Genomic DNA, 20,628 nt, shown 5'->3' on the forward strand with positions numbered 1-20,628 from the left:
TGTAGGCACTAATGCTCCTCCACACAGTCATAGATGTTGGGTTTCAAACTGAGCACTAAAACAAGTTGGATAGGTTGGATACATGGATAGGCCCTCTCCTCTTTAGCCCAGATGAGTCCATGATTTCCAAAAACAATGGCAGATGTTGATTGGTCTAACCACAGGACCTTTTTCAACGTTACCTCAGTTCATTTTAAACAAGCTCAGACCCAGATAAGACAGTGGTATTTTCTGTATTGTCTCAATACAATTTCGGTTGTTAGAATTTTGGCTGCAGTTTTTGAATTGAGTATCAAACAGTGCACATAGACAATGGTTATCAGAGGTTGTCCTGAGCCCATACAATGACAGGTGTGGAAACAGGTCTGGTGTTGATGCAGTGCCATCTGAGGTCCAGAAGACCACGACCATCCAATGTGTTTTTCAGCTCCTTCCCTTGTCCTGTAGATGATGGACCCCCCAAATACTTCACAATTTCATCTTAAGAAGCATTAAAATGCCATTGTTTCATCATTTGTGTACACAGGTTTACACAGAATGATGAATACCCGTACATCTTTACTTCTAAGAGACCCTGCTCGGATGCTCTTTTTCATACCCAATCATGTTGCCAGTTACCCGAATTAGTTTTGAAACATTCCTCCTTTTGTTTTCTTTATCATTACACAACTTTTCCAGCATTTTGTTATCCCTGTCCCAACTTTTTTTGAAACATGTTGCTGGTATCAAATTCAAAATTAAAATATATATTTCATGAAATAGTCAAATTTTCCATCAATAGTCAACATTTGATATGCTGTCTGTGTCCTTTTTTCAAGTAAATATGAGTTTAAGAGATTTGCAGATTATTACATTCTGTTTTTATTCACATTTTACACAACGTCCCAAGTTTTTCTATTTTGGGTTGTAATTGTTTTATAATGAAAACTGAAAAGCACTTAGACTACCATGAAATTTCTCAATATATTATATATTTATATATATCTAAAATATTGCCTTCTAGTGGTGAAATGAAAATCCAAGTAGCCTAGCCTATTTTACATGGGATTTCCAACAATACAGGAAGTAGCGTTAATCGTGCACCACCAGTGACGGACTGGGATTAAAAAACGGCCCTGGCATTTTCACCAACCAGCGGCCCACACGGGGACGCGCATGCATGCGCATGCATGTGCTCGCCACACACAGATATAACTTCACATGCACGGACATAACACGTTTGCAGCCCCATTGGTGATGAACTCTAACTTTAATATGCATAAAGACTGAACCAAGAACATGGATATATCAATGCACAACTCCAAAAAAATGAATGCAATATGAAATATGAAAATGAAAAAAGCCTAGAATACATGGATTTCTATGTAACGTCACGAAAACATGCGTGCGCAAGAGGCAGAAAGCACCATAGAACAGCATATTCAGCATTTACACCCACTTCTTCTGATGAGGCAGGAGTTGACCACACAACCATGATAATTTTAATACTAAGCAATGCACAAAGAATCAAATATATTAAAGAATAACAACTCATTAAGCTTGGATGAATGAATCAAATATTGTTTAATAAAAAATACTGAGTGAGACAACAAGATGTGTGTGTGTAAATGTGTGTATCTAACTGGAAAAACAAGAACAAAGTGAAGGAACAGGGAGGAATATTATAAGTGATTAATACATTTTAAAAAAATCCTCCACATAAATCAGGCTTCAGAGTGCATCAGGGCTGAAAGGAAGGACAACATTCATAATAAAGGTACCTGGCATAAGATAAAAATGAACAGTGTGGAACAAAAAAAAAATGGGAACAAGGAACAAGCATGAATAATATCAACAAACATACGTACAGTGGCCACAACAACGATACTGGTGGTCCAGCAAGATCTGTTGAGACAGGGGCACAAATATGTTCTAACAAGCCAGTTCACTCAGGACTGCCTAGAACATACTTTCTCTTGCATACATCAGACTCACACCTGTGGAGTTCCACTATGCACTATGGCCAGTCACTGTAGGGCAGTTCCTCTCGACAACGCATACTAACATCCTCTTCATCTGTGTCCTGGACACTAAAATGCAGATAAAGTGAAATAGGGCGACAATAGATTCAACAATAGATTCAACAATGGACAGACACCACCAGCAGCCATGGCCAGCACCAGCCACCATTACCAGCAGCCGCCACCAGCAGCAGCTGCCAGCAGTAGCCGCCACCAGCAGTCGCCACCAGCAGTAGCAGCTACCAGCAGCAGCCGCCATCACCATCCTTCTCCAACACCAGCCAGCTCAAGCAGTCATCGCCTCCAGCAGCAGCCGCCTGCAGCAGCAGTGTTTGGGGAACAAATTAGTCACACTACTGTCTGAGTAATAAACATTTTAAAGCTCATTATGGCTTATGATATTTTTTTGTGTGTAATAATTTGTATTCCTACATGCAATCCAACAGCCATTTCAAGGGTGTAATTAAACAAACCTTATTTCTACTAGCATCAGATACACAGTACTCAGCTGACTAGCTAACACCGCCAGGTTCAGCAGATACAACCTAAAAAAAAAACGTCCTTAATCAACCTTAAAGATCCTAGTAATCTAACATCAATAATTTACTAAATAAAATGTCAGAGATTCACTACTGAACTTCGTAATTTTTGGTGTAGCGATACCTTCTTCACAGCTCGCAAAATCAAGATAACTAAGTAGCAGGCAATGACTGAAAATCGGTTGTCTACCAAGTTAAGACAATATATATAAATTGCACTGTGCACATACAAATAAATATAAGCATATGCACCATAAAGGGCCTATTTATATAATATACAGAGTTGACAATTCAAAAGAGGTAGCTATTTAATCAATTTACGCCTGGATATAACGTTAACGTTACCTTTACAGAGGGCGAAGTCAAGCTAACAAACTAGCAGGCAATCGGTGGTCTACCAAGATAAAACATATATATATATATAATTACGCTGTGTACATACAACAAAAGATCAGTATATGCATCATAAAGGGCCTATGATACAATATAGACAGTTGACAATTCAAAACAGGTAGCTATTTAATCAACTTACCTCAGAAGTTACTCGACAGTCAGCAACAAAGTGAATGATGTCCAACGCCATAGAATGGCTTTTTGGAACTACGCGAGGCTGCATACCCCGGAAGTAGGCGGCAAAAAGCGTACAACGGAGTCCAATGGGAGTGTCGCAGCTCTGGGCCGGCCCAAACGGCCCACGAGGGGCCGCGGCCCTTCTGGCATCTGCCCAAATGCCAGACCGTCCAGACCGACTGATATCTTATTCATGGACTGTTTTACAAGATCACCTTTTCGGTAAGTAGTATACGTAAAACTATTTGATCAATCAAAACTATTTTATTTGCAGCAGGCTAAGCTAGAACTAGTGCTAGTGTAGAAACATGGATAATTAGCAACAGAAGTTCAAAGTCTTTCAATGTAACGTTACATGATCACAACTTTATTTCATACTGCTTGTACAATCAAGATATCGTTTGAAAGCTGTATTCCCGTTGTGTTGGTAGGGCTGTAGATTTCACAACTAAAATGATAGCAGAGATATGAAAGCAGTTATGGATGATGGCATTTGATCGCGACTGCTAGCTGCCTGATATGGAACTGCAAAGAGCTTCAAAAGCGCATTTTTTTGCGGGGGGACATACATACTTTGAACACATCCTACAAGTTTCCAGCAGCTTGTTGACCGGTTGTCCACCCAGGTTGTGATCCTCAGACATCATAGATTTCAATTTTATATGACAACCTTTTACAGCAGCCCATGTCTGATTTAGTAAAAAACGGGTGTTTTGCCCCCTGGGTATTCGGTGTTTTATGATTAAGTGTTTGTCCGATAATGTCAAGGAGCAAGCAAACTGTATGTTACACTTGAGTTAACGTTATATATCATATACTACTCAGTTCGCAACTTTCTTCTCACTAAGTTACATTCCTTTGCGATCAAAGCCATCGTGTCAAAAACATTACGAAAAGCGTTTATTACTACATTCTATTATTTTTTGCGAAACAATGGCACTGTAGTCATCGCACAATCTTGTTCAACGAGTTCCTCTCCATGTATTTCCAGGCGCCATAAGAAATCAATGTACCCACGCTGCATTCCAGCATGCCTGATCGCCACAGGGTAGAATCTAATCTGATGACATCACACAAACCAAGTTCGACTGGTCTTTCTGGTTGGCAGAAGTTCTGATGTCAAAATGTTGTCTCTGTGTTAGTAGATTAGCATCAATAGACCCGTTTTCTGTTTGTACACAATGATGACGGAACTACGCGAGGCTGCATACCCCGGAAGTAGGCGGCAAAAAGCGTACAACGGAGTCCAATGGGAGTGTCGCAGCTCTGGGCCGGCCCAAACGGCCCACGAGGGGCCGCGGCCCTTCTGGCATCTGCCCAAATGCCAGACCGTCCAGTCCGTCACTGTGCACCACTGCAGAAGAAGACGTTGTGTTTTTGATGTGTTTGTGGACTAAGTTTGTGCACAGTAAAAGTGCAAGGATACAAAGACAGAACCGACTGATATCTTATTCATGGACTGTTTTACAAGATCACCTTTTCGGTAAGTAGTATACGTAAAACTATTTGATCAATCAAAACTATTTTATTTGCAGCAGGCTAAGCTAGAACTAGTGCTAGTGTAGAAACATGGATAATTAGCAACAGAAGTTCAAAGTCTTTCAATGTAACGTTACATGATCACAACTTTATTTCATACTGCTTGTACAATCAAGATATCGTTTGAAAGCTGTATTCCCGTTGTGTTGGTAGGGCTGTAGATTTCACAACTAAAATGATAGCAGAGATATGAAAGCAGTTATGGATGATGGCATTTGATCGCGACTGCTAGCTGCCTGATATGGAACTGCAAAGAGCTTCAAAAGCGCATTTTTTTGCGGGGGGACATACATACTTTGAACACATCCTACAAGTTTCCAGCAGCTTGTTGACCGGTTGTCCACCCAGGTTGTGATCCTCAGACATCATAGATTTCAATTTTATATGACAACCTTTTACAGCAGCCCATGTCTGATTTAGTAAAAAACGGGTGTTTTGCCCCCTGGGTATTCGGTGTTTTATGATTAAGTGTTTGTCCGATAATGTCAAGGAGCAAGCAAACTGTATGTTACACTTGAGTTAACGTTATATATCATATACTACTCAGTTCGCAACTTTCTTCTCACTAAGTTACATTCCTTTGCGATCAAAGCCATCGTGTCAAAAACATTACGAAAAGCGTTTATTACTACATTCTATTATTTTTTGCGAAACAATGGCACTGTAGTCATCGCACGATCTTGTTCAACGAGTTCCTCCATGTATTTCCAGGCGCCATAAGAAATCAATGTACCCACGCTGCATTCCAGCATGCCTGATCGCCACAGAGTAGAATCTAATCTGATGACATCACACAAACCAAGTTCGACTGGTCTTTCTGGTTGGCAGAAGTTCTGATGTCAAAATGTTGTCTCTGTGTTAGTAGATTAGCATCAATAGACCCGTTTTCTGTTTGTACACAATGATGACGTAGAACGTTTGCGCGCGCATTTTGGCAACAGAAGTATGGAGGAGATACACAGCTTGTCAAGCTATGCAAGGGGATTATCAGCTAAAGATCGCGAATGTTACTTTAACAAGTTAACTTTAACAAATGGTGTCCGACTTACAGATCCGTCTTCTATTAATACATGGGTTGAAGATGTTAGAAAGTGGCCAAATATACAGTGGCCGGATATATATACCTATTTAATTGAGAAACCAAGTGTGTACACCAGAGAGAAATTACGAGCCTATAAGTCACTGGATGCTTATGAATACGTTGTCTGTGGACATGTACAGGATGTCAAATACCATGACATAGACTCAGAGTTTTGTGTTTTAAGAGCAGAAGTTCTCCCTAGTCAACGACAAGGACACAAGACAATGATGTACGATGCTTGGGTTATAATCAACAAACAAGAAACCTACGTCCTCACAGCTAATTGCACCTGTATGGCAGGGTAAGTAGTATTATTATTTGGTGTTGTAGACTTTTAGATAACAGTTCAGAGGTGCGTTTCCCAAAAAACATAGATGAACTAGCCTATATTAACAAACTTAAGTCAGCAACGTTGTTGGTTAATGCAATTTCCAACTAAGTTGCTAACAGGTAGCATAACATAGCATATAAGTTGCTGTTGCTATGGTTTTGGGAAAGCATCGAGAACTCTTTGATCTAGTTGTTATGCAAAGATGAAATAACCAGGTGATACCAAGATCCACGCGAAGCTGGTTAGGTGCAGGTAGATTGCAGGAACATACTTAAATAGCAAAAATAAGATAGCTCTACCGCACACTGTTGACGTTTACTCGATTTAATGACTTGAGTAAACGTCAACAGTGTGCGGTAGAGCTATCTTATTTTTGCTATGAAATAACCAGGGTTTGAAACTAACTGATTACGTTTAGGATACTTACCGGTAGTCATATATCTAGTAAGTTAGATGTTTATTACCATCTAGTAAGTTAGATGTGTACCTACCTCATAGCCAGAGTTGAGATCTGTTTGAGTGTTACTTTCAAGCCCTGGTCATAACATTATGGATCAGAATGTATGTTTATTAGCCTACTGTATGTTTTTGTGAAATTTCAGGCTTGGGTCATGCTACAGCCATGCATCTGCAATATTATTCAAAGTTGAGTTATATGGTAGGATGGGAAGGACAGAGAAAGAAGCGGTTACTTCTTGAGTGTGCATGTGGAAAGATGTCAGCAGGAAAGAAGTCACACCGGCTCCATTGAGGGATATCTGCTTCCAGAAACCAAAAAGGCTAGGCAGGCAACTTTCAGCAGCTTCAACATCTACTAGGAAGAATAGTATCACACCCAGAGGCATGTAGTGTATAATAGTTGACAGAGCCTAGATAAGTTTCCTTTTGCCATTGTGCGTTTAATTAATTCTCGGGATTTCTTTTCAGTGTTTTGACACAATAATAGCCTGAGAAAGGTGTTGATAATGCAAAAATGAACAGGCTGACAGACCAACATGGCTGATTTTTCATTAACACACTCAGTTTGAATAGTTTCACTATTATGTTAGTTTGAATGTCTTCAGATTACTGATTCTAGAAATTAGATTGTTATCTACAGCTTAACTGGTCTGGTTTTTAGAAATATTCTTATGAAGCACACTGATTGTGTCTTTTTGTTGCTCTATTGTCAGTGTTGACAGATGATGACATTCGGGAACTGCGGGATGTGGACCCAGGTGCTGCAGTGCTGACAAGCCTTGAAAACAGTGACACGGACACAGCATCATCTGACACTGATTCAGAGGAACATCCAGACTTACCTGAGCCCTTGACAGCTTTATGGGATGCAACACTAAGGGAGCTCTCACCACAGGACATGCAGGTGAAATGTGAAGATACATTTCTTAAACTAAAAACTACACTACAACCTCAGCAATGTGAGAAACTGGAATTTGTGACACGGCAACAGTCAAAGTCAAATGAGTGGCACACCTATAGGGCTGGTTGGATCACAAGCACCAAACTTCACCATGCAACCACAACTGACAAGATAAGCAAAACATACCTAAATGATATAATGCAGTACAACAAAACAGAGTTAAATGTCCCATCTGTGCTCTGGGGTCAAAACATGGAGGAAACAGCAAGACAAGCCTACACTGCATTTATGTCCCAAAGCCATCCAGATTTCAGCATCAGCTCATGTGGCTTAGTAGTACAACCTTCTGAGCCACACCTTGGATCATCGCCAGATGGGATTGTAAGATGTTCCTGCTGTGGCAAAGGGGTGGTAGAGATAAAGTGTCCCTACAAATATAGGAATAGCCTTCAAGGATGTACAGAAGACAAGCAGTTTTGTCTGGACAAGTCATTTTCGTTGAAACATTCGCACACATACTATTATCAAACTCAACTTCACATCTTTGTCTGTGATGTAAGCTATTGTGACTTTGTGTTGTGGACGAAGGAGAAGTTCTTTGTGCAACGCATCATAAGAAATGAAGAGTTTCTCCAGGAGGCTTTGCCAAAAGCACATGACTTCTTTATCTCAAATGTGTTGCCTGAATTACTAACAAGAAGACATGATCCACAGAGCCTGTGAATACTGTGAAAGACCAGATTTTGGTAAAATGATAATCTGTGCCAAATGCAACAACCACATTCACTACAGTTGTGCACAAATAAAAAGGAAGCGAGCAACATGGTTGTGTAGGAAATGTGTGAGGGTAGAGGCTTGAATGCCTTCATGTACGAGTGGGCAATATGATGTATTGTGATAAAAGACCATATATGGTGTTAGATGTTGGTTATGGAATGTTTTTCTTTTGTTTTTGAAGTTAGATAAAAGTTAAATGATGTACTGACTATCTACAGTAATAACTATTCCAGATCATATATATAGATTAAAGATCCCATTGTGTAAATGTTTGTGTTATTGACTGCTGTGTCTATGCACTTCAGTGCAACAAGATATTTAAAAGTTGTACTCTTTAATTCAATGTACGTATCAATAGATATAATTTAGACCTAAAATTATTATTGTTTACAACATACAAAACCAGTTTGATTATAATATATTGTACATACTCCTACTATCCATGTTGTTATTGTTTAATGAAATGGAAATGGAATGAAACTCATTAGTAACAACATTACAAATAAAAAAGTTAAACTACACTCGGAATTGTTGAGATAATCTGGGTGGAGGGGAAGGACCATTACACACACCAGTATCAGCCAATGTGGGGAGGTTTATTAAAATTCATTAAGTAACAGAGAAGAACTGTAACAGTAAGCCTAAATACATGTTTTACAAAAAGTAAAATCCCTTTACATGTCATACATGTTTATGTGTAACTCATTTGGGAACAACACTCTTACAGAGGTTTGTGAGGGCACCACATACAATAACAACATCATCTAGTATGTTAACCTGCGACACTGGAATAACTGTCTGCAAAATCTTAAAGTTTTTCACCGCAGAAAGCTGCTTCTTTCCTTTTGTGAAATGAGGGATACGTAGGGTTGCACCATAGGCCGCAAGCTCGTCTCTGATGAGAAATCCTCTGTCAGCTAAAACCTCATCCCTAGGCTCCAAAAGTTTTAGGAAACCTGACTCATTAGTGATCTGCTTGTCTGAGACCCTTCCTCCCCACCCAGGAGACAGAAATGAAATTGCACCAGCTGGACTGATGGCGATCAAATATTTAATGGTGTTGTTGTGTTTATAGTTTGACCATGTCTGGGCCCTGGCAGTCAGACTACTAGGTCTAGCTATGAAAATTTCGGTGCAATCTATTATGCACCTGCATCTTTTAAAGTTGCGCTTGAATATTTTTGGCATATTTTTCAGTATTGCACCCTTACTTGGCCATTTAATGAGTGGCTTGAGGATGAAGGCCATAGCAGGGACCCAGCTCCGCAAAATATTTGATATGGTGGTTTTTGATACCTGAAATCTATAAGCCAAGTCAGTATTGCATAGGCCCAACCTTAATATAATCAATAGGTGGTCCTCTACTGTAAGTTTGTTGTGAATTCTCTCTACGCTGCCCATTATTTTGGTAATCAGCCACTCAAAGACCACAGAGGTCAGTCCTGTGAGAAAAAGCAATTGTGTAATGTTGCATTTAACAGTGGTGTAGGAGAATGTAGATTTGTGTAGATCAGCTTTACATTTTCTGCTCGTAGTGTCTCCAATTCCTGTCGCAGGTTGACATAGTCCTCCTGAAGTTGACAGTATTTCAGGTTCAGATCATCATATTCTCTTGGAACTGGGATGTCCTCTTCAGCTTTAATATAGAAAAATGAAAAATTAACATGTGCGGTAACCAATGAAAACAAGTTCACAATCCAGGGTATTTCACAGTTCCACACAATGAATTTTCCAAACATGACAGAAAAGAAGATACATTATTGATTTCTCATCAGAGACGAGCTTGCGGCCTATGGTGCAACCCTACGTATCCCTCATTTCACAAAAGGAAAGAAGCAGCTTTCTGCACAGGAAGTGGACAGAACTAGACAACTTTCTCGTGTGAGGATCCATGTAGAAAGAGTAATTGGTCGGTGGAAAAAAGAAGATACATTATTGATCCCAGGGAGAGATTTCTCCTCTGCATTTAACCCATCCAGGGGACAGTGGGCCTTGCAGGAGCACGCTCACACACACACACACACACACACACACACACACACACACACACACACACAACGAGCAAACTGACTTTCAGTGAGGGTGGGAACTGTGACAATCAATCAGTTAATTGTAAGATGATAATTAATATATTCATACCAGGACAATGATCCATGCTGCATTCTTGTTCTGGAGGTTCTGGAGTTTCAGAAGGAGCACGTTGGTTTGCTGCAGTACTAGGTCCGTCTTCTCTCCTCCTTTTCCTATGGTACCTACAGTAACAGCAGAAATATACAGGTAGACTCAGCCACATGTCTCAAAACAGCAGCTGTAAGCTTATTAAAAACAAAATGCAGCACCTAAACGAGGTGGAGCAGCAAAGCTAGATCTAACGTTACGTGTCAAATGTTTTCGCTAATCCAGAAGTCGCCAAATCAGTCGGTGAATGCACCATGAACAAAGCAAAAGATTGGAAGATTATCTAGCGTTTCTACTTTGGACACATCAGTTAACTGAAGGGAATTCGAGGTTAAGTCACAGGGTTGACAGGTATGGCTTAGGGGAAAACAAACAATACAAAAAACGACCGAGGAGGGCAACTCTAATCCTACCTGTCCATCTTTGCACCTGGGTTCTGGCTTTGTTTTGTGTATGTAAACACAGATGGCACAAAATCAGGACTAGGCCTACTAGAGTCCAATGACATCTCGCCTGCAAAAATAAAACACAAACACGTCTGTTTAGCTAGCAAGCTATCAAACTTTTAAGCTGCATAGCAAGCTAGCAGCTACTACTAGCTAAATCTAACTCCAGTCTATCCAATTTAAGCTGCATTTTATTATTATTCTACATCATACAATTATAAATGTAAACAAGGCTTTCCTGTAATATTAAAGAGTAGCCTATCTAGATAGATAACCTTACCTGATATAAAGTGGGCGCCGCAGACACGAGCATTTTTGATGATGTCCTCATTCCAGTCCACACGTTTAATAGTTTGCAGCCACAGACGCCTTCGGTTGCTCTGAAATGGTCGTGGTCCTGTCGGAATCCTATAAAACTTAAGTCCACTGGTTGAATAGCGGTTAGTACAACCGTACACGCAACAACCTGACATGTTGATGCCTTATACAGTTCGTGAATACCTACTAACTGGTTGCTACCTCCTCTTCCTCAATCAGAACTGCTGGAAAATAACACGACTTCTGTTGCCAAAATGCGCGCGCAAATATTTGCTGACGTCGGATGTAAATGGGTCTATAGTGCAGCAGCCTGCTCAGGCCTCAGTTTTTTCATGTTTAGCCTCTTGTCAGACGCTAACAATGAACATTATCATCAAAATAAACAATTTCACATAGTCATAAAGCCTAGGCTACATTAAAATAGCCCTAATAATAATTGACTAATTAATTTTAACAGAAACCGTCAGAGTAAGGACAAGGTGACATTGTAAGGAGAACTAATTAATTAGATAAGGTAAGCTTTTTTTTTTTTGTAATTTCAATTTTCAAGTTGGATCACATACATAACCAAAGTTGTTCTTGGTCACAATGTACGTATACAGTAAAGGAGAAAAACAAAACAAAAAAGCAAAATAACTTACAAAACGATATAGAGTAATAAACCAGGGAGTCCATTTAGACAAAAGTTCTGTTTACTTCAAATAGGCCTAATTATAAGCTACCATTTAAATTATTAGATTTGCACCAAATGGGGGAACAGCTGCCCCCAGTGTATCAGAACCCACACTACACAAAATCAGGCCTTTGATCGGCCTACATAGGAAAGCCACAACAACCAGTTTTCATGAAATGTGTGTTTGGCCTCGCAAGGTTTCCATGTTATATTATAAACCACATCGATCCATTCATTCACTGTTGGAGGGTGGTTTTGAAGCCATTTTCTTGTTAAAGGAGTGGTTCAGGATTTTGGACATAGGACCTCATTTTCAAGTTAGCAAGTGTGATATTTATCAGTGGAGACCGCTTTCAACACGTTTCATCCAGTCCTTTTAATTGCAGAGTTTGCAGGTGCTAGGCTAGCGCAAGTCATCGGTATGTGTTAGCCCGCCACTAAAAACAGTCTTACCACCCCTTTAAAGCCTTTTTCGCTGCCACTAATAGTATTCTCAACAAATACTCAACTCCTCTTGTACAGTGAAGCTCCTCAAAATCACCAAGATACATTGCTTTAAAATCATAGTTGATTCTTAGTCCAAGTGCTGATTCTAAGCCATCATGAACTTTGGTCCAAAATGGAGCCACAGAGGGACAATCCCAAAAGATGTGGAAGTGATCTGCCACAACGCATCCACAAGATCTCCAACAGTCAGTTTGATCAGAGTATTTGACCTTTTGAGCAGGAGTACAAAAAAACGTACCATATATTTCCAGACTCTCCAAGAGGGTGAATTTGTAGTCCTCCACTGCTCTCTGCAAATTCCCTCCCATTCCTCCTGTGTTATTGTTAAATTACCCTCTTTTTCCCTAACCTGGCAATAGCCAAATGAATTTCGCTCCGCCTAGCTCCACTCATCCATCTGGAACCGATCCATTGAAGTGTTGCTTCAGAAGGCTGGGCCTAATCAAAAAATGCTTGCATATGATTGAATAAGCCACTTGTCCGTCATCTATTGACGTGCTACTTCAACCACTCACATCGAAGCCAACCCGTGACGCTAATAACAGACTCACAGTCGCTTCTACGCTATGTCACATCTATGAAACTCCCACCCTGCGTCCTGATTGGCTAAACCATAAAGTTAGTTGGAGAAATCACTCTCAATGGAAGAGGTCCCAGATGGATGTGAGTGAAGCTAGGCGGAGCTAAGCGGAACGACATTCATCTGGCTAGGGTCAGGTTACTTTTTCCCCATCTGGCTTTAATTGACAATGTATGATCACCTGATAAGGCCTGAAGAGTTACACACAATTGAGATAATTTTTTGGTATGCTACATCTTCGTAGGCCTTTTGAAAAATGTCAATGAGGTCTCTGCCCACCATCATATCTTCTTTTGAAAATGTCTTGGAAATAAAGTCCCTGATCTGTAAATATCTAAAATGATAGTCTATACATTGTTAAATTGTGTTACCTACATCCGAAAACGAGCACACTTTGAAATAGTCAAATTTTCCTCAGGCAGTAATTTGCCTAGTTGCTTATCTATGCATGCTGCTTTGTTTAGGCCTAGGCTACTATCAGAGATGGTGTTGCGGAGGTGGTGTATTCCGATGTTTCACTGAGCAACCCTCTCACGCACGCACACACACTTAAGGTAACAAAAAGTGTAAATTAAGTATAGCCTATCGTAGCAGCATTTTTTCCTCTACAGTTTGCAATAGGAAAGTAGAATAGGCTACAGTGCAAGTTGACCGATAATTCATCTCCCATGTCGCGTCTCGTTGCAGAGCCTTTAGCACTAAGCAAATCTGCAACCAGCCCAGCCGGTATTGGAGGAGGCCTAAACATCAGATGAGACTGCCTGGCTTATCTAGTTTCGATATCATATATAAAACACATAGTCATTGTAGCCTACCATTCAGGGAATAGGCATTTAAAAGAGAGACAGATTATGGAGTGATATGACTCAGAAATGGCATCGGGCAATGCGAGATGAGAACGTAAGAGTTAAACTTCTACAAGCTCAATAACATCCACTTCGGGAAAAAGAAGGTAAGATAGTCGGAAAACTTAGATGTGTAAGGCAAGCAAGCAAGTTTGATGGTTGTTACTAAAAATGTGAGCATGCACGTTGCACTGTTGTGCGGTGGACTTTCGGAATGAATAGAGTCGGCGTTTCTTTACATTACATTATATTACATTACATTTGGCTGACGCTTTTTAACCAAAGCGACTAACAACATGGTAAACAGTAAGTTTTAGAACAATTCTCACAATTTTAGGACAGTTTAAAAAAAAAAAAAAAAAAAAAAAAAAACATTATAGTACAGTAAGAATAAGTGCGTCGGTGAGTGCTGTTTTTAACAGTTACTTGTCAGTTTAAAACGGCTGGTGAGTGCTAGGATCAGTAAGACTTGTTGTAAGTGTTGCTATGAGAGTAGATGTTCTCTAAAGAGCTGGGTATTCAGGAGTTTTTTGAAAGTGGAAAAGGATGTCCCTGACTTTAACCTGTCTTTGACCTGTCTTTAATATCGAGGCGCCATACACTGTAAAAAATAATAAGTAATGGTTACTTGAAAAAAGGGTGGAAACTCGTTGCCTTAAATAAGTTAAGTAAACAAAACTTTTCTCTTTCAAGTTATGTTTACTTGATGTCTACAAGTAATGCTTACTTAGAAGAAGTTATCCTTACTTAAGACTTTAAAGTTCTGGTTACTTACTTCCAACTAGTAAAGTTTACTTCATGCCCTCAAGTAAAGCTTACTTGAAACAAAGTTGTATTTACTACTGTTAAATGAGTTACCCTTACTTTGAGTTGTAAAGGGTACTTTATGTTGGATAGTAAAGTTTACTTGCAGAATATACACAAATAGTTGGCACTATTAGATTAGATAACTTTATTGTCATTTTGCAGAGTACAAGTACAAAGACAACAAAATGCAGTTTGCATCTAACTAGAAGTGCAAAAAAAGCAGAAAAATGCAATGTGATATACAAAGACAGGTGGTGCATAGACAGGATAGGAAATATGCGGTGTAAACAGTAGTATACAGTTGGTTTACAGAAGGTGGTTTAGAGTAATATAAATTAGGTATAAATATGTGCAGTGTATTAGCAGAATAAATATGGCTATATTTGGTATGAACCATATAGACATATATGTACAGTATACAGCTATGTGCAGTGTGGTAACAGTACTGTAGTGCAGAAACAGTAACATTATAACAGTAGTAAGAATACGTGTATGTGCAGGATGAATAGTATGAAGAGCAGTAGAAAATGGAATGGCTATATGTGTAATTACAGTATGTACATTTGTAAATAAATAGAACACTATGGGTGGGATAGGGTAGTGCAATTGTCCACGGGGGGTGGGTGTCCCCCGTCAAGGTTTCCGTGGTCATGGTGGACACCTCAACAGGCACAGGCAAGGAGGCATCGGGCGGGGGCTTAGTTGGTTGGTTGTCACCGGGATGCACAGCTAGAGTTCAGTAGGGTGACAGCCGCAGGGAAGGAGCTTCCTCTGAACCTGCTGAATCTTCATTAAGAGAGCTCATGAAGACAACTGCTATTGGCAAATTTATACAGCCTAGTTTTAGACCCCAGGCGCCACCACTTCCTCATAACTTCGATAACAAAAAATATCAAAGGGCTTGAATACCTAGAATATTTGTTTTCTGCTCAGCATGGTCTGAGGCAGTGTTAACAAAGATCTTTGGTTTTAACTCGCATAGCTGCTATCAGTTAGCTGCAAACTGTTAGCAGCTAGCGCATATATCGGCCACTTAGCAAGTTGAACTTAACATTACCCCAGCTGTTAATGAAACCGAATGTACAGTTTTGCACAAATGCTGTTAGTTCAACCTATACTGTAAACATTTGACACATTAATACATACTGTAAACTTACCGGACAGAGCAAGTCACTGGTGAAGCTGCGTTACACTCCCATCCCAAAAGTCAGCCACCGTAACACTGCCGACCAAAGATTCTAGAACAGAGCTCTGTTCTAGAATCTTTGCTGCCGACCGTTGGCTGTGGAATCCAGAATGCTCCCTCTGCAACTGTGCGCGTGTGCACTGCGTGAGTCCAGTTTACTCAGGTCTGAGTTGTGAAGCTTACTCGTGTATCTCAAGTTTTAGACCCCATTGTTGCAAGTTCGGCACATTACTAATGTTACTCTAGTAAGAACACTAGGTCAGCCTATAGTAAGTAAAGTATACTTGTGTTACTGCAGTAAGATGTAGTGTTATTTTTTACAGTGTAGTTTGACCGATCGGCCTGCTGCTATAAAATGAATTGCGCTGTCGGTCTGAAAAAGACGCGCTCTCTTCCCATGCAGTCAAAATGAATGGGAGTCTTCAGAGCAGGCTTGTCATAGTGTCACCCTGACATGGCAGTGCATAAAGTAGCCTATAATGTGAATGACTTGTTGATTTATTAAGGATTTCTTTCTTTTTGCAAAAAATAAAGTACAATAGGCATTAATTAGTAGGCAAAATAGCAGCATGTTGAAATTACGTACCAAATTGCATTTTTTATTACAATGATAGGTTACAGGCCGATGTGCGTTTTATTTGGAGACTGTTTTGCGAGACAGAGACTGAGTTTGCTGCTGATATTCTGGGGATAGGCTACAACATAGCCAATGTAGGACTTTATCATTGTAATATATTTGCTGCATTGAATCAGTCTTTCTAGAACAGGCAAGAGCTTTCTAGCCTCACGTCAGCAGCGCAGCATCACCCATAAAAAAAAAACAGCGGATGGCGGGCGGGTGCGGTTTTGAAAATTGGTCAAAAAACGTTGGTGCGGATGGATGGCGGATGGATGATAATATGCAGTTACGGTTGAAATAATAGCCCATCCGCGCATCTCTAGTCTACATACACCAAAAATGAACGTTCTGTCACACTGCCCCTAAACTCTGGATTTCTCTTGATTTGACTGCATAAGTTGATATTTTTTATTTTAATATTATATTAATTATTTTTGTAAGTGACCTTGGGTGTCATTAAAGGCACTTTTAAATAAAATGTATTATTATTTATTATTATTATCTGAGAAGGGTTCCCTTGGTAAAGATGAACGATTTTGAAGTTGAACGAAAGTTGACGTCTTCTGTTCCTGATATATGTTCCAGTATCTGTAATTTCTTTTATTATTGAAAATACATTGTCTATTTTTATTTGAGACTCGTTTTTCCATCCCCTGAATTGCCCCATTTCTCCCATATCATCAGCATGGTCAGCGAAATGTCTTGCTATTTGGTGTTTTTCTTGAGATGTTTTTTTCTCCTTTCTAGGCATCTTCAAACGTTTTAGATACACATACAGCAGGCAATGTTTGTGACTAGATTTCTACGGATTTCATTTCACAGCTGCAGGAGGATTGTTATTATGCTGCTTTTCAGCCTCTCTATAACTGGAAGTCACTCACATAATGAATTGATAGAGGATGCGTTGCCCAAGCTCCCACAAAAAAGCACTATTAAGAAGATCCTGGTAATGTTTATGACAGTAAAAAGTTCATCTTAAATTAAATGAAGGTCACATGGGAAAACCATTCTAGAAGTTACGCTTTGCCTCTGTCAGGACTTAGTTCTTACCATTTTGGGTCATATAACTCTATCTCCAAAGGAAATGATCAGACACTCTCCATTAGATACCAGAGGAGTGATTATAGGACTCAAACATCTTCACAGCCTCTCTCTCACTTTCTCTCTCTCACACACTAGGTGGATGTTGCTGATATGTGTATTATCATTGATTGTAATTTCTTACTGATTTGAAAGGTGGATGAATCCCAAGATAGGCTTTGCGGGGCTACACATTCTTGTTATTTTCATCCTATAGAACCATCTACTTACTATGCAATGTTCTAGTAGTGGAACTTCATTCTATTAATGGATATGGTTTTAGTTGCTTGGCAGATCCAAATCCAAAATGATTTACAACATACTGTACATTATAAAAACATTACAATAGTTTACAATACAGTGTCTTATTAAAATGTCTGTGTCTTTGAAATCTGCTGTACTTCCTTGCATTTTAAATTTCACAGGAATTACATCAGAAAAATAAATCTCAAAATCAGTGTTCTACTTTTGATCTAAAATCAAAAGTCTGACAAACAAAGTGTTGTTGTAATAGGTTTGTATCACATTCATAAACAAATAATGAAATAACAAGTATTTTTTTACATTTTGGATTCTCAATTGAATCAAATGAACGAATCATACACAGACTATATGCGTACCTCAATCTTAGAAATATTTAAACCTTATAGTACTCCATCATTTGCTTGACAAATTAAAGGAACACGCCAACATTTTGGGAAATTAGCTAATTCAGAGTCTACTCCAGAGTTAGATAAGATGATGCATATCCTTCTCGTCTCTGGGCATGCAGTAACTCAGTATGACGCACTCACTGTTAGCCTAGCTTAGCATAGCTCATTGAGATGGGCAGAACCAATTAGCCTTCAGCTCCCAAACGTGATAAAAGAACTCCAACATTTTCCACATTTACATGTTTTGACTTGTATACTTACAACATAGGCTACAAATACCAATATAAAATGAGACCATGATTTTCTATGTTCTCATTCAGGCAAAGAACTTGGGTGGAGTGATTTGCACGTAGCACCTGAAAAGATCCGGTGTTACTTCAGCAAATCCCAACTAGCAGTGCTTTGCCTGAATTAGAATGTAGTTCTAAGTTGTACATGCTTAGAAAAGTCATGTGTCTCATTTTAGATTGAAATTTGTACACATTGTAAATAGTCTCAACATGTAAATAGGACAATGTTGGAGTTATTTTGACACTTTTGAGAGATAGCTAGTTGGATCTGGCCACCTCTGCTAAGCTAGGCTGATGGTGGGAGCAATGATGTATGACTGGGGGCACGGTGATGTGCGGCTGGATGTGCATTGCTTCACAGTAGTGCTTAACACATCCATGTGATGTCATGGTAATGGCCACTTAGAAATAATTGTTTTGTTGTCATTGCCTCTCTCATTTGACCTGATCATCTGCTTTGCCTCTCAGCATAAAGATGAAGATGACAAGAGTTCAGTCCTGCTGGAGTAGGGCCTTGGTCTGTGTTGTGGCCTTCCTCTTCAGCTGTGTGATGTTCAAGAGGTACCACTATGTGGTCGTCCCACTGGACTCCAAATCATCACCTTTCCACCAGACACACACACACCCTCTGTTGTCCAACATATTTAACAGTGGCACTCCCTCACCACCAGTGTCCCCCCCATGCTCTGGCAATGACAGCACAGAGGTCATTCCATCACACCTGCCCCAGTCATACCAGGAATTCTTACGCTACAGACATTGCCGGACATTCCCAATCCTATTGACCCCTTCACCTTGTGAGGATGACCTCTATCTACTGTTGGCCGTGAAGTCCACAGCTATGCATGTCGACCGCCGTGCTGCAGTGCGGAACACCTGGGGTCACGCAGGTAAAATCCAGGGTCGACGAGTTAAGCTGGTCTTCCTGATGGGCCGCTCACATGACCTGGTGCAGGGTCACGACCTTCAGCCACTGCTGCAGAGGGAGAGCCATCGCTATGGGGACATCTTGCAGTGGGACTTTGTGGACAAATTCTTGAACCTGACCAGGAAGGAAGTAGGATTCCTCAGTTGGTTCTCGCGTATGTGCAACAGCACGCAATTTGTGTTAAAGGGTGACGATGACGTGTTTATAAACACAGAGAATCTGGTTGAGTTCCTGACAGACCACAAACCTGTGAATCACCTGTTTGTAGGATACATCCATGACCCTGAGTTGCCCATCAGAGACAGAAACTCAAAGTATTTTGTCCCTGTTGAGATGTACCCAGCCGGTAAGCTCTATCCACCCTTTCCGAGTGGCGGTGGATATCTGATGTCACAGCAGACTATGTTGAGACTGGATGTGGCGGCCCAGAAGGTGAAGCTGTTCCCACTCGATGATGTCTTTTTGGGATTGTGCTTGCAGAAAATGGGTGTGAGCCTCACACACCATAGAGGTTTTCTGACATTTGGCTTCAGAAATAAAATAAAGCACCCCTGTGTATATCGTGAAATCATGCTGCTGCACAAGATGAACCCAGTAGAGATGCAGCTCATGTGGTTGTTGATGCAAGACAGTCCACCATGTGGAAATTGAAAGGAAACACTTTGAGCCTGTGGAATGACAAAAAACTAAACTAAAACTATAAAGTCTCAAAAATGTCTTTAAACAGCCTAGGGGGGACAAAGTCTGGGAGGGAATTTAATTTGGCCAATGATATCCTTTAGAAGAGAAAGTGTGACACATATAAAATTAGCTGAAGACAGCAGGGTAGCCCTGTGTTCAGCCCCTCCTACATTCTTGTCTATCAGCATGAGTAATCTCATTCAACCAAGGTTCAGATTAAGATTTAGTTCTCATGGTTTTGAGGGAGCAACTATATCCAAGATCTTTTTGGAAGTGGACTAAAGAAGTGAGAGAATTATTTACAGTCAAGGGGTGTGCTTAAATGAGTCGCAGTAGCATGTTTCAAAGCACTTGAGGATTGGGTAGCAGACAGTGGAAGGATTAAAGGAAAACTCCAGCGATTTTTCACACAGATCTCTGTTTCTCCAGGTCACCAAGTAGTAAAAAAACAACAACAACTAGAGCAGCTAGGGCATCTTTAAAACCATGCCCCCAGAGTGTAGCACTGTAGCTGTTTCCATTTTTCTTTGTACAGACAGTACTCAGTAACCTTGAGAAACCGAGATCTATGTGAGAAATCGCCAGTTCTCCTGTGTGACAATAATGGGATTCTCACTCACTTACTGTTATGACCTTGCCA

General features: G+C 40.1%; 2 protein-coding genes and 2 long non-coding RNA genes across 5 annotated transcripts; 2 read left to right on the top strand and 2 right to left on the bottom strand.

Annotated features, from left to right (window-relative positions):
• Positions 1 to 1,912: 1,912 nt before the first annotated feature.
• On the bottom strand, positions 1,913 to 15,838 carry LOC121712201. The gene is made up of 3 exons (XR_006032535.1): positions 15,828 to 15,838; positions 6,525 to 6,527; positions 1,913 to 2,069 (listed from the first exon to the last, which is right to left on the bottom strand). It is a non-coding gene; the product is annotated as an uncharacterized LOC121712201 (long non-coding RNA).
• LOC121712208 lies at positions 2,087 to 3,128 on the bottom strand. 2 transcript variants are annotated; one of them, XR_006032547.1, is made up of 3 exons: positions 3,072 to 3,128; positions 2,474 to 2,545; positions 2,087 to 2,317 (listed from the first exon to the last, which is right to left on the bottom strand). It is a non-coding gene; the product is annotated as an uncharacterized LOC121712208 (long non-coding RNA). The 2 variants fall into 2 exon arrangements; XR_006032546.1 differs by having other exon boundaries at positions 2,885 to 3,090.
• Positions 4,375 to 20,564, top strand: LOC121712173 (N-acetyllactosaminide beta-1,3-N-acetylglucosaminyltransferase 4-like). Its single transcript, XM_042096268.1, has 2 exons — positions 4,375 to 4,592; positions 18,848 to 20,564. The coding sequence occupies exons 1-2, from the start codon at positions 4,564 to 4,566 to the stop codon at positions 19,956 to 19,958; spliced, it is 1,140 nt and encodes a 379-aa protein (XP_041952202.1). The 5' UTR covers positions 4,375 to 4,563; the 3' UTR covers positions 19,959 to 20,564.
• LOC121712177 lies at positions 6,765 to 8,536 on the top strand. Its single transcript, XM_042096273.1, has 2 exons — positions 6,765 to 6,901; positions 7,233 to 8,536. The coding sequence occupies exons 1-2, from the start codon at positions 6,766 to 6,768 to the stop codon at positions 8,141 to 8,143; spliced, it is 1,047 nt and encodes a 348-aa protein (XP_041952207.1). The 5' UTR covers position 6,765; the 3' UTR covers positions 8,144 to 8,536.
• Positions 20,565 to 20,628: the final 64 nt, after the last annotated feature.

Source organism: Alosa sapidissima, chromosome 6 (assembly GCF_018492685.1).
Source record: "Alosa sapidissima isolate fAloSap1 chromosome 6, fAloSap1.pri, whole genome shotgun sequence".
NCBI classification, from domain to species: Eukaryota; Metazoa; Chordata; class Actinopteri; order Clupeiformes; family Clupeidae; genus Alosa; species Alosa sapidissima.

Coding starts and splice junctions, on each gene's coding strand:
- LOC121712173 (XM_042096268.1), top strand. CDS start 4,564: ATGGACTGTTTTACAAGATCACCTTTTCG. Junction 4,593..18,847: donor TTTACAAGATCACCTTTTCG/GTAAGTAGTATA, acceptor TTTGCCTCTCAG/CATAAAGATGAAGATGACAA.
- LOC121712177 (XM_042096273.1), top strand. CDS start 6,766: ATGTGGAAAGATGTCAGCAGGAAAGAAGTCACACCGGCTCCATTGAGG. Junction 6,902..7,232: donor GAATAGTATCACACCCAGAG/GCATGTAGTGTA, acceptor CTCTATTGTCAG/TGTTGACAGATGATGACATT.